This window comes from Oncorhynchus gorbuscha, linkage group LG03, assembly GCF_021184085.1.
Source record: "Oncorhynchus gorbuscha isolate QuinsamMale2020 ecotype Even-year linkage group LG03, OgorEven_v1.0, whole genome shotgun sequence".
NCBI classification, from domain to species: domain Eukaryota; kingdom Metazoa; phylum Chordata; class Actinopteri; order Salmoniformes; family Salmonidae; genus Oncorhynchus; species Oncorhynchus gorbuscha.
The window spans coordinates 58,169,681-58,182,935 of NC_060175.1; the positions used below are offsets into that span (position 1 = coordinate 58,169,681).

At 41.7% G+C, this 13,255-nt stretch overlaps 1 protein-coding gene across 5 annotated transcripts in view; it reads left to right on the top strand.

The window, feature by feature from the left end:
- Positions 1 to 13,255, top strand: part of LOC124031630 (SRSF protein kinase 1-like) — a 59,014-nt gene that overhangs the window by 18,602 nt on the left and 27,157 nt on the right. For all 5 annotated transcript variants that reach the window (XM_046343113.1, XM_046343114.1, XM_046343115.1 and 2 more), the window contains 2 exons: positions 9,389 to 9,510; positions 10,189 to 10,297. In XM_046343113.1, coding sequence (XP_046199069.1) covers positions 9,389 to 9,510; positions 10,189 to 10,297 — 231 coding nt within the window. The remainder of the gene's footprint in view (positions 1 to 9,388; positions 9,511 to 10,188; positions 10,298 to 13,255) is intronic.

Consider the following 13,255-nt stretch of genomic DNA (forward strand, 5'->3'; position numbering starts at 1 on the left):
CTTGACTGGCCTGCACAGAGCCCTGACCTCAACCCCATCGAACACCTTTGAGATTCATTGAAACGCTGACTGCGAGCCAGGCCTAATCGCCCAACACCATTGCCCGACTTCACTAATGCTCTTGTGGTTGAATGCTGTAGGGACTTGCTTCCGATGTTCCAACATCTAGTGGAAGGCCTCCCCAAAAGAGTGGAGGCTGTTATAGCAGCAAAGGGGGGGACCTACTCCGTATTAATGCCCATGATTTTGGAATGTTTGACGAGCAGCTGTCCACATACTTTTGGTCATATAGGGTACGTTTCCTGTATCTTTCTTATCTCTCAGATATAGGATAGACACTTCAGAACAAAGTTCATTTTTTGGGGGGTTGGGGGGGGGGGGGATGACAGCTATCTGTTGTACCATGTAGTGAATCTGTTATTCAATGTGTTTGTATGGGGTAAAAGCAGTAAGGCCAAATACAATTTTTCATCAAATAAGATATATTATATATATATATATATATTTAAAAAATGTATTTGATACTTCAAGAGGACTTTAAAATTCCATATCAAATAGCTAAAGGATCCTTGGTATGACCTTAAAACAATTCCATATAGCACAGTAGAAACCCCTGCTCCGGCTTTGACAGGGCTTTGACTGGCTACATTTTCTGGTTCCTGCCTCATGTCAGCATCGGTTTGGATATGAAGCTGTAGCCAATATGCATATCACCTATAATTTGACATTTTTATTTATGTACACGAAAAATAGATTTTAATATTGTGCTCATGTTGGCCTCTTCTGATCGAAGTCATTGATATTGTGAATACATTTTATATATATATTTCTTGTCCATTCAGACAGCTTAAATCTATATTCTTGTCTGATTTTTATATATTATTTTTTAAACTTGTCTCGGACAAGAGGACAAACATTAATGTCGAGACGTGTGTGTTTTCGCGAGTGTGTTGAGTGTGGTGCATGTGTGTCAGGAATGAATGCAACAGCAGCTGTGACGGTTGCTCATCAATGGAGACGGGATAATGTTGGTGACATCGTCTACACGTCCTTCCCTTTCATAATTGTCTGGCACCCTCTCTCGCTCCATCTCATTCACCACCCCTCTCTCCCAACTAGGGTTGTGAACTTTTAAACGACATGGGGATCGTTAACGTTGAGACGATCCCGAACCAATTTTAAAAAAAAACTTATTTAAAAAAATCTGTGTAGTTATCACACAACTACCACTAAAAGGAACGGATCATCATCATCAGAACGCCTAACGAAAACAATCCTATAACGTTAGTAGGAGGAGATGTGCATCTTTGAAATGATTTGCCGTGGATATAAAGCTCTCCGTTGGGAGAATGTCAGACGCTGAGACAGGGAAGTGACTGCGGCGACATTTGGTTTAAATGAGGTGGTGCCTAAATAAATGCAAACCTTGTAAGGTGGATTTTAATTGACAGTGACTATGTGAGAATGTTGCTTGTTTTTATTCCTGGTGTGTGTTTTGTTGTGTAGGATGATGGATCCCTGTAGCCTACAGCTGTCGTGGATGAGGAACTTGGCACTTTCCCTATTAATCTTTCCTTGATTCCTTGTATCATCTTCACTTCACCTCCTTTTCAAAACGCTATGAGATGGTTATCAAGGACGGGTGAATTTGTAGTTGTCCCTGAGGTTCAGAATAGTGTTGCTATACTTGATCCCAGTCAGCTGACATTGAGTTTGTCAGCTGACAGGAGATGGTTAGTTGGTGGTAGAGGTGGGTTTGAGGTCTCTCTCTGTGTGTGTGTGTGTGTGTGTGTGTGTGTGTGTGTGTGTGTGTGTGTGTGTGTGTGTGTGTGTGTGTGTGTGTGTGTGTGTGTGTGTGTGTGTGTGTGTGTGTGTGTGTGTGTGTGTGTGTGTGTGTGTGTGTGTGTGTGTGTGTGTGTGTGTGTGTGTGTGCGAAGAAGGAAATGGGGAGAGAGCAAGTCAATACTAATTTTCCTCACTAAGCTTTCCTCAGTAGACTTCCAGTGTTGAACAGAAAAACACCAGACAGTGTCTTAGTCACAAAAAAATGGGATGTGCTGCTCTGTTTTCACTCACTGATTACCCCATGGTGAACATCAGCCTCTCAAGTTGACTGGAGAACTTGCACACCCGCTGTGGCTTAGATATAGAACGAATTATAGTTCTATGGGCTGAGGTCCCATGCGTCTGAAGGCGGAAGTACACTCCACGATTTTTGCCCAGTCTACAGACTCTAACTAGAGAACTTCTCACATTTAACTATTCAGTCAAGCCAAATCGTATTGAACTTGTAACCATATATAGTAAATTCAGCTGGTGGCACAATCAGGTCAGTCATGCTATATTCTTCTGGGCAGGTTTGCACGTGTAGTGGGGAAATCATTAGGGTTCGTTCCCTTCCAAGATGATTCGATACGTCTAGGTACAGTGCATTCGGAAAGTATTCAGACCAATTGACTTTTTCATCATTTGTTACGTTACAGCCTTATTCTAAAATGGGATTCAATACATTTTTCCCCACATCAATCTACACACAATACTCCATAATGACAGAGAATATGGGTTTAAACTCAAATAAATCAAATTGCATTTTATTTGTTACATGCGCCAACAAAATGCTTGCTTACAAGCCCTTAACTTCTTGACGCACCAATCCCTTTAGTGGGATCATTTTCATCAATAAATTCAAATTAAATTACTAAAAATATTTAATTTTCATGAAATCACAAGTGCAATATAGCAAAACACAGTTTAGCTTGTTGTTAATCCACCTGGCGTGTCAGATTTCAAAAAAGCTTTTCGGCGAAAGCATGCCAAGAGTTTATGTAAGGACATCTCTCTCAGTAGACAAAACATTACAAACAGCTAGCAGGCAAGTAGATTGGTCACGAAAGACAGAAAAGCAATAAAATGAATTGCTTACCTTTGATCTTTGGATGTTTGCACTCACGAGACTCCCAGTTACACAATAAATGTTCCTTTGGTTCCATAAAGATGATTTTTATATCCAAAATACCTCCATTTGGTTGACGCGTTATGTTCAGAAATCCACAGGATCGAGCGGTCACGACCAGGCAGACGAAAATTCCAAATAGTATCCGTAAAGTTTGTAGAAACATGTCAAACGTTTTTTATAATCAATCCTCAGGTTGTTTTTACAATATATAATCGATAATATTTCAACCGGAGCCTCTTCAATAGGAGGGAGAGAGAAAATGTCTGCTCCAAACTGTTGCGCATGCAAAACGCTACTGGCACCCAGCCATACAATGACGCGATGTGATCTTTCTTTCTCAGTTTCAGGCTTTTATTTTGAAAAATATGTCTAATGACTGTTCAGACCATGGGGAAGCCATAGGAAATGGAATCTGGTTGATATCCCTTTAAATGGAGCAAAGGCAGGCAAAGGAACAGGTTCGCCTGCCATATCAGTTGTGATATACTCACAGACAATATTTTGACAGTTTCAGAAACTTTAGAGTGTTTTCTATCCTAATCTGACAATTATATGCATATTCTAGATTCTGGGCCTGAGAAATAGGCAGTTTCATTTGGGTACGTTTTTCATCCAAACATCAAAATACTGCCCCCTACACTCAACAGGTTTGAAGTATTCAGACCCTGTGCTATGAGAATTGAGTTAAGGTGTATCTTGTTCCCATTGATCATCCAACTTTGAGTCCACCTGTGGTAAATTCAATTGATTTGGACATGATTTGGAAAAGCACACAGCTGTCTATGTAAGGTCCACATCAGAGCAAAAACCAAACCATGAGCTTGAAGGAATTGTCCATAGAGCTCCAAGAGAGGATTCGAGGCACAGATCTGGGGAAGTGTACCAAAGAATGTCTGCAGCATTGAAGGTCCCCAAGAACACAGTGGCCTCCATCATTCTTAAATGGAATAAGTTTGGAACCACCAAAACACTTCCTAGAGCTGGCGGCCCAGCCAAACTGCGCAATCAAGAGGGAAGGGCATTGGTCAGGGAGGTGACCAAGAACTCGATGGTCACTTTGACAGAGCTCCAGAGTTCTTCTGTTGAGATGGTTGTCCTTCCGGAAGGTTCTCCCATCTCTGTAGCACTCCACCAATCAGACCTTTATGCTAGAGTGGCCAGACAGAAGCCACTCTCCAGTAAAAGGCACACGACAGCCCGCTTGGAGTTTGATAAAAGGCACTTAAAGGACTCAGACCATGAGAAACAAGATTCTCTGCAAGATTGAACTCTTTGGCCTGAATGCCAAGCGTCACGTCTGCTGTGCAGCGTTGCTCCCTATCCAACCTGACAGAGCTAGAGAGGATCTACAGAGAAGAATGGGAGAATCTCCCCAAATACAGGTGTGCCAAGCTTATAGCGTCATACCTAAGAAGAGTCTAGGCTTTAGTCGCTGCCAAACAAAGGACTGAGTAAAGTGCTTCAACAAAGGACTGAGTAAAGTGCTTCAACAAAGGACTGAGTAAAGTGCTTCAACAAAGGACTGAGTAAAGTGCTTCAACAAAGGACTGAGTAAAGTGCTTCAACAAAGGACTGAGTAAAGTGCTTCAACAAAGGACTGAGTAAAAGTGCTTCAACAAAGGACTGAGTAAAGTGCTTCAACAAAGGACTGAGTAAAGTGCTTCAACAAAGGACTGAGTAAAGTAGTGCTTCAACAAAGGACTGAGTAAAGGGTAAAGGTTCTGAAGACTTATGTTAATGATATTTCAGTTGTATATTTTTTTCAACATTTGACCAAAATGGATGATAACCTGTTTTTGCTTTGTCATTGTGAACTTCGGCAAGACGGAGCTGCTCTTCCTCCCGGGGAAGGAGGACTGACGGTGACAAATTGTGTCCTCCTCCCAGAGCGCTAAGAAGGATCCTGACAACAAAGTAACATCAAGGCGGTGGCCCGTTCCTGTAGGTTCATGCTTCAACAAATGACCCTGCCTCACACAGGAAGCGGCGCAGGTCCTAATCCAGGCACTTGTCATCTCCCGTCTGGATTACTGCAACTCGCTGTTGGCTGGGCTCCCTGCCTGTGCCATTAAACCCTACAACTCATCCAGAACGGCAGCCCGTCTAGTGTTCAACCTTCCCAAGTTCTCTCACGTCACCCCGCTCCTCCGCTCTCTCCACTGGCTTCCAGTTGAAGCTCGCATCCGCTTCAAGACCATGGTGCTTGCCTACGGAGCTGTGAGGGGAACGGCACCTCAGTACCTCCAGGCTCTGATCAGGCCCTACACCCAAATAAGGGCACTGCGTTCATCCACCTCTGGCCTGCTCGCCTCCCTACCACTGAGGAAGTACAGTTCCCGCTCAGCTCAGTCAAAACTGTTCGCTGCTCTGGCTTCCCTTCGGAGTCAATCACCACCTTCCGGAGACACCTGAAACCCCACCTCTTTAAGGAATACCTAGGATAGGATAAAGTAAACCCCCTCCCCCCTTAAAATATTTAGATGCACTATTGTAAAGTGGTTGTTCCACTGGATGTCATAAGGTGAATGCACCAATTTGTAAGTCGCTCTGGATAAGAGCGTCTGCTAAATGACTTAAATGTAAATGTAAATGATTGATCAATTTTAGAGTAAGGCTGTAAAGTTATCAAATGTGGAAAAAGTTCCTTTTCACTGACAATCCCAACTCAACAATAATCTGTCAACTGCGTGCGCTGTCTTTCCTTCCTACTATAGGCAATGCGATTTAAAACAAGCCACAACTTTTTTTGCCTTCAAGATGTGCCCATTGCATCCAAAATTGTAATAGCACCTCGGTTGTTCAAGATGATCAACCCCGCCTACTTTGTTGTATTCCATTACAAGATATTCCATTACAATATAAGTTCCTAGCACTTTTAAAAACAACTCCAAAACCCTGCTCCCTCACCAATGAATTCTTGCTTTCTTGCCTGACAAAAGAACTACAGAGTTTGCCAATGTTGGCTGATTAGTTACGAAGCTGGGACAGTTTCCACATGAATTGCATCGGTCAAAACATGACAAAACAAGCAACTTGTTAGCTGGCTATGTAAACAAATATCCAACTCATCAAATCAAATTTATTTATAAAGCCCTTCTTACATCAGCTGATATCTCAAAGTGCTGTACATAAACCCAGCCTAAAACCCCAAACAGCAAGCAATGCAGGTGTAGAACCATGGTGGCTATGAGCTCCACTGCACGGGCATCCACCTTACACAGCTAGGCTGTAAAATAATGTGAAAACGAGGCAATGTATAGCCTATGAATTTCTGCACATAGCAAACATGACAAACCCTAATTTATGCCAAACAGATAAACACGAATTACTCTAGCCTTGATTTCAGTGGTTAGAAGTCCAAGATGACGCCATACTGGATGGCCACAGTTTTGCAAGCTCCGACCCAACATTGCTATTTTGTTTATTTTAACTCTATTTTCACAATATATCCGTTATTGTTACTTTTGAATATCAGATCGGCAGAGACTTACCCCAATTCCGGCTTCTACTTTGACTCATCTCCCCTGGGCTCTAATTCTGACCAAATTTTTGGGCTGCCCAAGCGGAAATGCCAGCGTTACAGAGGCAAGCGATGGGGATAATGAGATTAATGTGAAGGGAAAACTGGCCACCTCTTCCCTCCATTCTACTGGCTAATGTAAAGTCACTTGATAATACGATGAATGACCTCCGATCCAGGATTTGCTACCGACTGCAATATTCTTTGCTTTTCAGAAACATGGCTCTCGGACAAGATACCCCCCACGGCTATCCAACTAGATGGGTGGAGAGTACAATGGAGTGAGGGAAATTAGGGGGGGGGGTGCCTCTTCATCTACACCAAATGGTGTGCTAATTCTATTATTCTGTCATGCAATACCTGATGGTCAAATGCCTACCCTAATTTGAAACAGGAAGTACCCACAATTTTCTATGTTGAGAAATTACAGGACTGCTTTGCTAGCGCTGAGTAGAATATGTTTAAAGACTCCGCCGATGACATTGACGAGCTAACCACCTCCGTCACCGGCTTCATTAGAAAATGCATCGGCGATGTGGTACCCACGGTGTGGGTTCACTGTTTCCCCAATCAAAAGCTCTGGATGAACACAGAGGTTGGCGCTAAACTGAAGAGCAGGGCTCCCACACACAGAGCTATCGTAGACAGCCCTCGTGCTACGGCCGAAGACAGGAATAAGTACAAGAATGCCTGCTATGACCACCACATAGAGTATGCTTACTTACTTTATTATGCATTTAATTTTCCTTATTCTTATTTCTCCTTTGTTTTTTGTAATATATTTTATTGATTATTTCATTGTTGGGTTTTGAGTTTGCAAAAAAGGCATTTCACTGTAATGTCACTGAGCATGTGACATTAAAACTTGTCTTGTCTGTACGGCTAGCTAGTGAAAGTGACAGCTGAAGTTGACGCCTCTTGAGCGCAGCCCAAATTTACCGCTACACACAACTGTTTTTGCTTGGGTCGTTAACATATGAATTAACTCGGTAGGAACAAGACAAAACAACTAGTTAGTTGACTATATACAGCTAAAAACCAACTATTTCCATGAGACCGAGAGCAATCATTTGAGCTCCACTGCTGAAGTGCTCGCCTGTACCAACCAAGTTGTCATGACAGGACGTGATCATCTGAGAGCAATTCCCCAAGTTAACAGAATCAAACATCGACAACACCAAACATGGAAAACCAGTCAAAAGTTTGGACACACCTACTCATTAAAGTTTTATTTATTTTTTATTTTTTTACAATTTTCTAGTAGTGTAGTAATAGTGTTGTAACCAAAAAAGTGTTAAACAATGAAATATATTTTAGATTCTTCAAACTAGCGACTCTTTGCCTTGATGACAGCTTTGCACACTCTTGCATTCTCTCAACCATATTCACCTGGAAGGCTTTTCCAACGGTCTTGAAGGAGTTCCTACATATGCTGAGCACTTGTTGGATGCTTTTCCTTTACTCTGCGGTCCAACTCATCCCAAACCGTTTCAATTGGGTTGAGGTTGGGTGATTGTGGAGGCCAGGTCATCTGATGCAGCACTCTCCTTCCTGGTCAAATAGCCCTTACACAGCCTGGAGGTGTGTTGGGTCAATGTCCTGTTGAAAAACAAATGATAGTCCCAATAAGCTCAAACTCAATAGGTGGCGTGTCGCTGCAGAATACTGTGGTAACCATGCTGGTTAAGTGTGCCTTGAATTGTAAATAAACTACAGACAGTGTCACCAGCGAAGCACTAGCACACCACCACCTCCATGCTTCATGGTGGGAACCACACATGTGAAGATCATCCGTTCATCTACTCTGCGTCTCACAAAGACCCAGCGTCTGGAACCAAAAATCTCAAATTTGGACTCATCAGACCAAAGGACAGATTTTCACCTGTCTAATGTCCATTGCTCGTGTTTCTTGGCCGAAGCAAGTCTCTTCTTATTATTGGTGTCCTTTTAGCAGTGGTTTCTTTGCAGCAATTCGACCACGAAGGCCTGATTCACTCAGTCTCCTCTGAACAGTTGATGTTGAGATGTCTGTTACTTGAACAGTGAGACATTTATTTGGGCTGCAATTTCTGAGGCTGGTAACTAATGAACTTATCTTCTGCAGCAGAGGTAACTCTGGGTCTTCCTTTCCTGTGGCGGTCCTCATGAGAGCAAGTTTCATCATAGCACTTGATGGTTTTTGCGACTGCACTTGAAGAAACTTTCAAAGTTCTTGAAATTGACTGACCTTCATGTCTTAAAGTAATGATGAACTGTTGTTTCTCTTTGCTTATTTGAGTGGTTCTTGCCATAATATGGACTTGGTATTTTACCAAATAGGGCTGTCCTCTGTATACCACCCCTACCTTGTCACAACACAACTGATTGGCTCAAACGCATTAAGAAGAAAATAAATTGTGCAAAGCTGTCATCAAGGCAAAGAGTGGCTTTGAAGAATCTCAAATATAAAATATTTTGATTTGTTTAACACATTTTTGGTTAATTCATGAATCCATGTGTGAATCCATGTAGAAAATAGCAAAACATTTAAGAAAAACCCTTGAATGTGTAGGTGTGTCCAAACTTTAGACTGTTACTGTATATGAGCCCTGGCCAGAAGATGTTTACTATAAATGGGTGCCATGGGTGCCATTTGGGATGCAGGCACAGATTCCTCTATCACTTTGGCCTATTGCCATTTAGGCCGATTTTGATTGAATGTACAAAGGCATCACAGCTGTCGATGGGAGCACCAAAGGGACATATATATTAAAGTATGTCACGTTTTCCGACCTTAAAAGTAGAATGTCAAGATGAAACCACGTCCCATGACATCGGTTGTGTAGATCCAGCATCTATACGCCTCAATCCCAAGTTAACGGAAAAGGCTCATTTACAATAACCCTACCCTCTCTCTCTCTCTCTCTCTCCAGACCAGACCCTGCACCGCGGGGAGGTGCGTCCAAGCAGAATGACTCTCCTATCCCAGACCAAGAGGAGGAGATACTGGGCTCTGATGACGAGGAGCAGGAGGATCCCAACGACTACTGTAGAGGTATGATACACTGTGTACACACACACACACTCTTGTACAGCGCTTGAGGGGGAAACACAATTCAGTCCCATTCAAAATCCAATTTTTTTCCCTAACTTGTACTCTTAACCTAACCTTAACCCAAAAAGCGAACCATAACCTAACCTATTTCTAACCTTAACCCCCTAAAAGTAGCATTTGACCCCTTGGCGACTAATAATCTATCAATCAAATTGATTTATGAAGCCCCTTTTACATCAGCCAATGTCACAAATTACTTTACAAAAACAAAAACTCCCTACAAAGGCAGGAACTGAGGAAGAAACCTAGAGAGGAACCAGGCTCCTAGAGGTGGCCAGTCCTCTTCTGGCTGTGCCAGCTGGAGTTTATAACAGTACATGGACAAGATGTTCAAACATTTGTAGGTGACCAGCAGGGTCAAATAAGAATAATCACAGTGGTTGTAGAGGGTGCAACAGGTCAGCGCCTCCGGAGTAAAAGACAATCATTCAGTTAGAGACAGCAGGTGCGAAAGCGAGAGTCGAAAAGAGCAGGTCTGGGACAATGTAGGACGTCCGGTGAACAGGTCAGTGTTCCGAGTTGGTGAAATTTTTGCTTACTATTCTTGTGGGGACTGGTTAAAGTTAAATACATCCATACACAGTCACACACACCAACTACCATATGTTACTATTGCAGGAGGTTACCACCATGTGAAGATAGGAGACCTGTTCAATGGAAGATACCATGTGATCAGGAAGCTGGGCTGGGGACATTTCTCCACTGTATGGCTGGCCTGGGACATACAGTAAGTGCTGACTGACGGTGTACAGTATCTATACTATCTGTCTAACATACAGTGGACCTTGGAATTACCTGGATTTCTGCATTAATTGAGCATGAATTTTGATCCGAGCATCATCTAAGTCACAACAATAGACGTCTGCTTAAACAAATAACACACAAACAATTATACGTTTGTCTGTCAGTGTTTGTCTATGGAGATTGCATAGCTGTGTGCTCGATTTTATATACATGTCAGCAACGGGTGTGGCTGAAATAGCAGAATCTAGTCATTTGAAGGGGTGTCCACATACTTTTGTGTATATACAGTTGAAGTCGGAAGTTTACGTACACTTTAGCCAAATACATTTACTCTGCTTTTCACAATTCCTGACATTTAATCCTCGTAAAAATTCCCTGTCTTAGGTCTTTTAGGATCACCACTTTATTTTAAGATGGTGAAATGTCAGAATAATAGTAGTGATTTATTTCAGCCTTTATTTCTTTCATCAGATTCCTAGTGGGTCAGAAGTTTACATGCATACAATTAGTATTTGGTAGCATTGCCTTAAAATTGTTTAACTTCGGTCAAATGTTCGGGTAGCCTTCCACAAGCTTCCCACAGTAAGTCAATTTTGTCCCATTCCTCCTGACAGAGCTGGTGTAACTGAGTCAGGTTTATAGGCCTCCTTGCTTGCACACGCTTTTTCAGTTCTGTCCTCAACTTTTCTATAGGATTGAGGTCAGAGCTTTGTGATGGCCACTCAAATTCCTTGACTTCGTTGTCCTTAAGCTCTTTTGCCATAACTTTGGAAGTATGCTTGGGGTCATTGTCCATTTGGAAGACTCATTTGTGACCAAACTAACTTCCTGACTGATGTCTTGAGATGTTGCTTCAATATATCCACACAATTTTCCTCCCGCATGATGCCATCTATTTTGTGAAATGCACCAGTCCCTCCTGCAGCAAAGCACCCCCACAACATGATGCTGCCACCCCCGTGCTTCACGGTTGGGATGGTGTTCTTCGGCTTGCAAGCCTCCTCCTTTTTCCTCCAAACATAACGATGGTCATTATGGCCTAACAGTTCTATTTTTTTTCATCCGACCAGAGGACATTTCTCCAAAAAGCACGATATTTGTCCCCATGTGCAGTTGCAAACCGTAGTCTGGATTTTTTATGGTGGTTTTGGAGCAGTGGCTTCTTCCTTGCTGAGCGGCCTTTCAAGTTATGTCGATATGGGACTTGTTTTATGGTAGATATAGATCATTTTGTACCCGTTTCCTCCAGCATCTTCACAGGGTCCTTTGCTGTTGTTCCGGAATTGATTTGCACTTTTCACACCAAAGTACCTTTATCTCTAGGAGACCCAACGCTTCTCCTTCCTGGGTGTTATGATGGCTGCGTGGTCCCATGGTGTTTATACTTGCATACTATTGTTTGTACCAATGAATGTGGTACCTTCAGGCGTTTGCAAATTGATCCCAAGAATGAACCAGACTTGTGGAGGTCTACCATTTGTTTTCTGAGGTCTTGGCTGATTTCTTTAGATTTGTCCCATGATGTCAAGCAAAGAGGCACTGAGTTTGAAGGTAGTCCTTGAAATACATTCACAGGTATACCTCCAATAGGCTTTTTGACATCATTTGAGTCAATCAGAAGCTTCTAAAGCCATGAGATCATTTTCTGGAATTTTACAAGCTGTTTGTTTAAAGGCACAGTCAACTTACTGTATGTAAACTTCTGACCCACTGGAATTGTGATACAGTTAATTATAAGTGATATAATCTGTCTGTAAACAATAGTTGGAAAAATTACTTGTGTCATGCACAAAGTAGATGTCCTTAACCGACTTGCCAAAACTATAGTTTAACAATAAATTTGTGGAGTGGTTGAAATACTAGTTTTAATGACTCCAACCAAAGTGATTTTAAACTTCCCGACTTCAACTGAATAGTGTACCAGGACGAGAGAGTTTTCAGCACCGCGGCCCAACATTTCAAGGAGATGGGAGTGATCCTACACAACGGATTCTTTCCAGAAGTGAGTCCCAGGATGGTCAAATGTAGGAAGAAATTCTATCAGGTGAAAAAAGAACGTACCTCCAAGAATATCCCCTTTGCACTGCTTCAACCTGCAACGATGAGAATCGTCCATGGTGGACAGAGAATTACTTGCTAAGGAGACACCAGTGATGTAAGCTCCCACTGTCCATGTAAACGAGCTATTTGTTGTCACCAGAGCAGGGACATATTCCTGACATTTTCATTAATGTCCTGAGTGAACAATATGGCTAAGATGGTAAATCGTACATCATCGAAAGTTAATGGACTGAATGGACCTGTTAAACGAAAATGAGTGCTTATGTACTTGAAAAAAGATAAAGACCCATGTTGCCTTATTATACAAGAAAAAAATTATATATATATATATATATAATATATATATATTTGATTGATGTATTATATATATATATGTATTATATATATATTATTTTTTAAATGTATTTATAATAATGACAATTACAACAATACTGAATGAATGTTTATTTTAACTTAATATAATACATCAATCAAATCAATTTAGCCTCAAATATATAATGAAACATGTTAAATTTGGTTTAAATAATGCAAAATCAAAGTGTTGGAGAAGAAAGTAAATATGTGCCATGTAAAAAAGCTCACTTTTAAGTTTCTTGCTCAGAACATGAGAACATATGAAGGCTGGTAGTTCCTTTTTAACATGAATCTTCAATATTCCCAGGTAAGAAGTTTTAGGTTGAGATTTTTATTGGAATTATAGGACTATTTCTCTTTCTACCATTTGTATTTCATATACCTTTGACTATTGGATGTTCTTATAGGCACTTGAGTATTGCCAGTGTAACAGTATAGCTTCCGTCCCTCTCCTCGCCCCTACCTGGGCTCGAACCAGGAACACATCGACAACAGCCACCCTCGAAGCATTGTTACCCATCTCTCC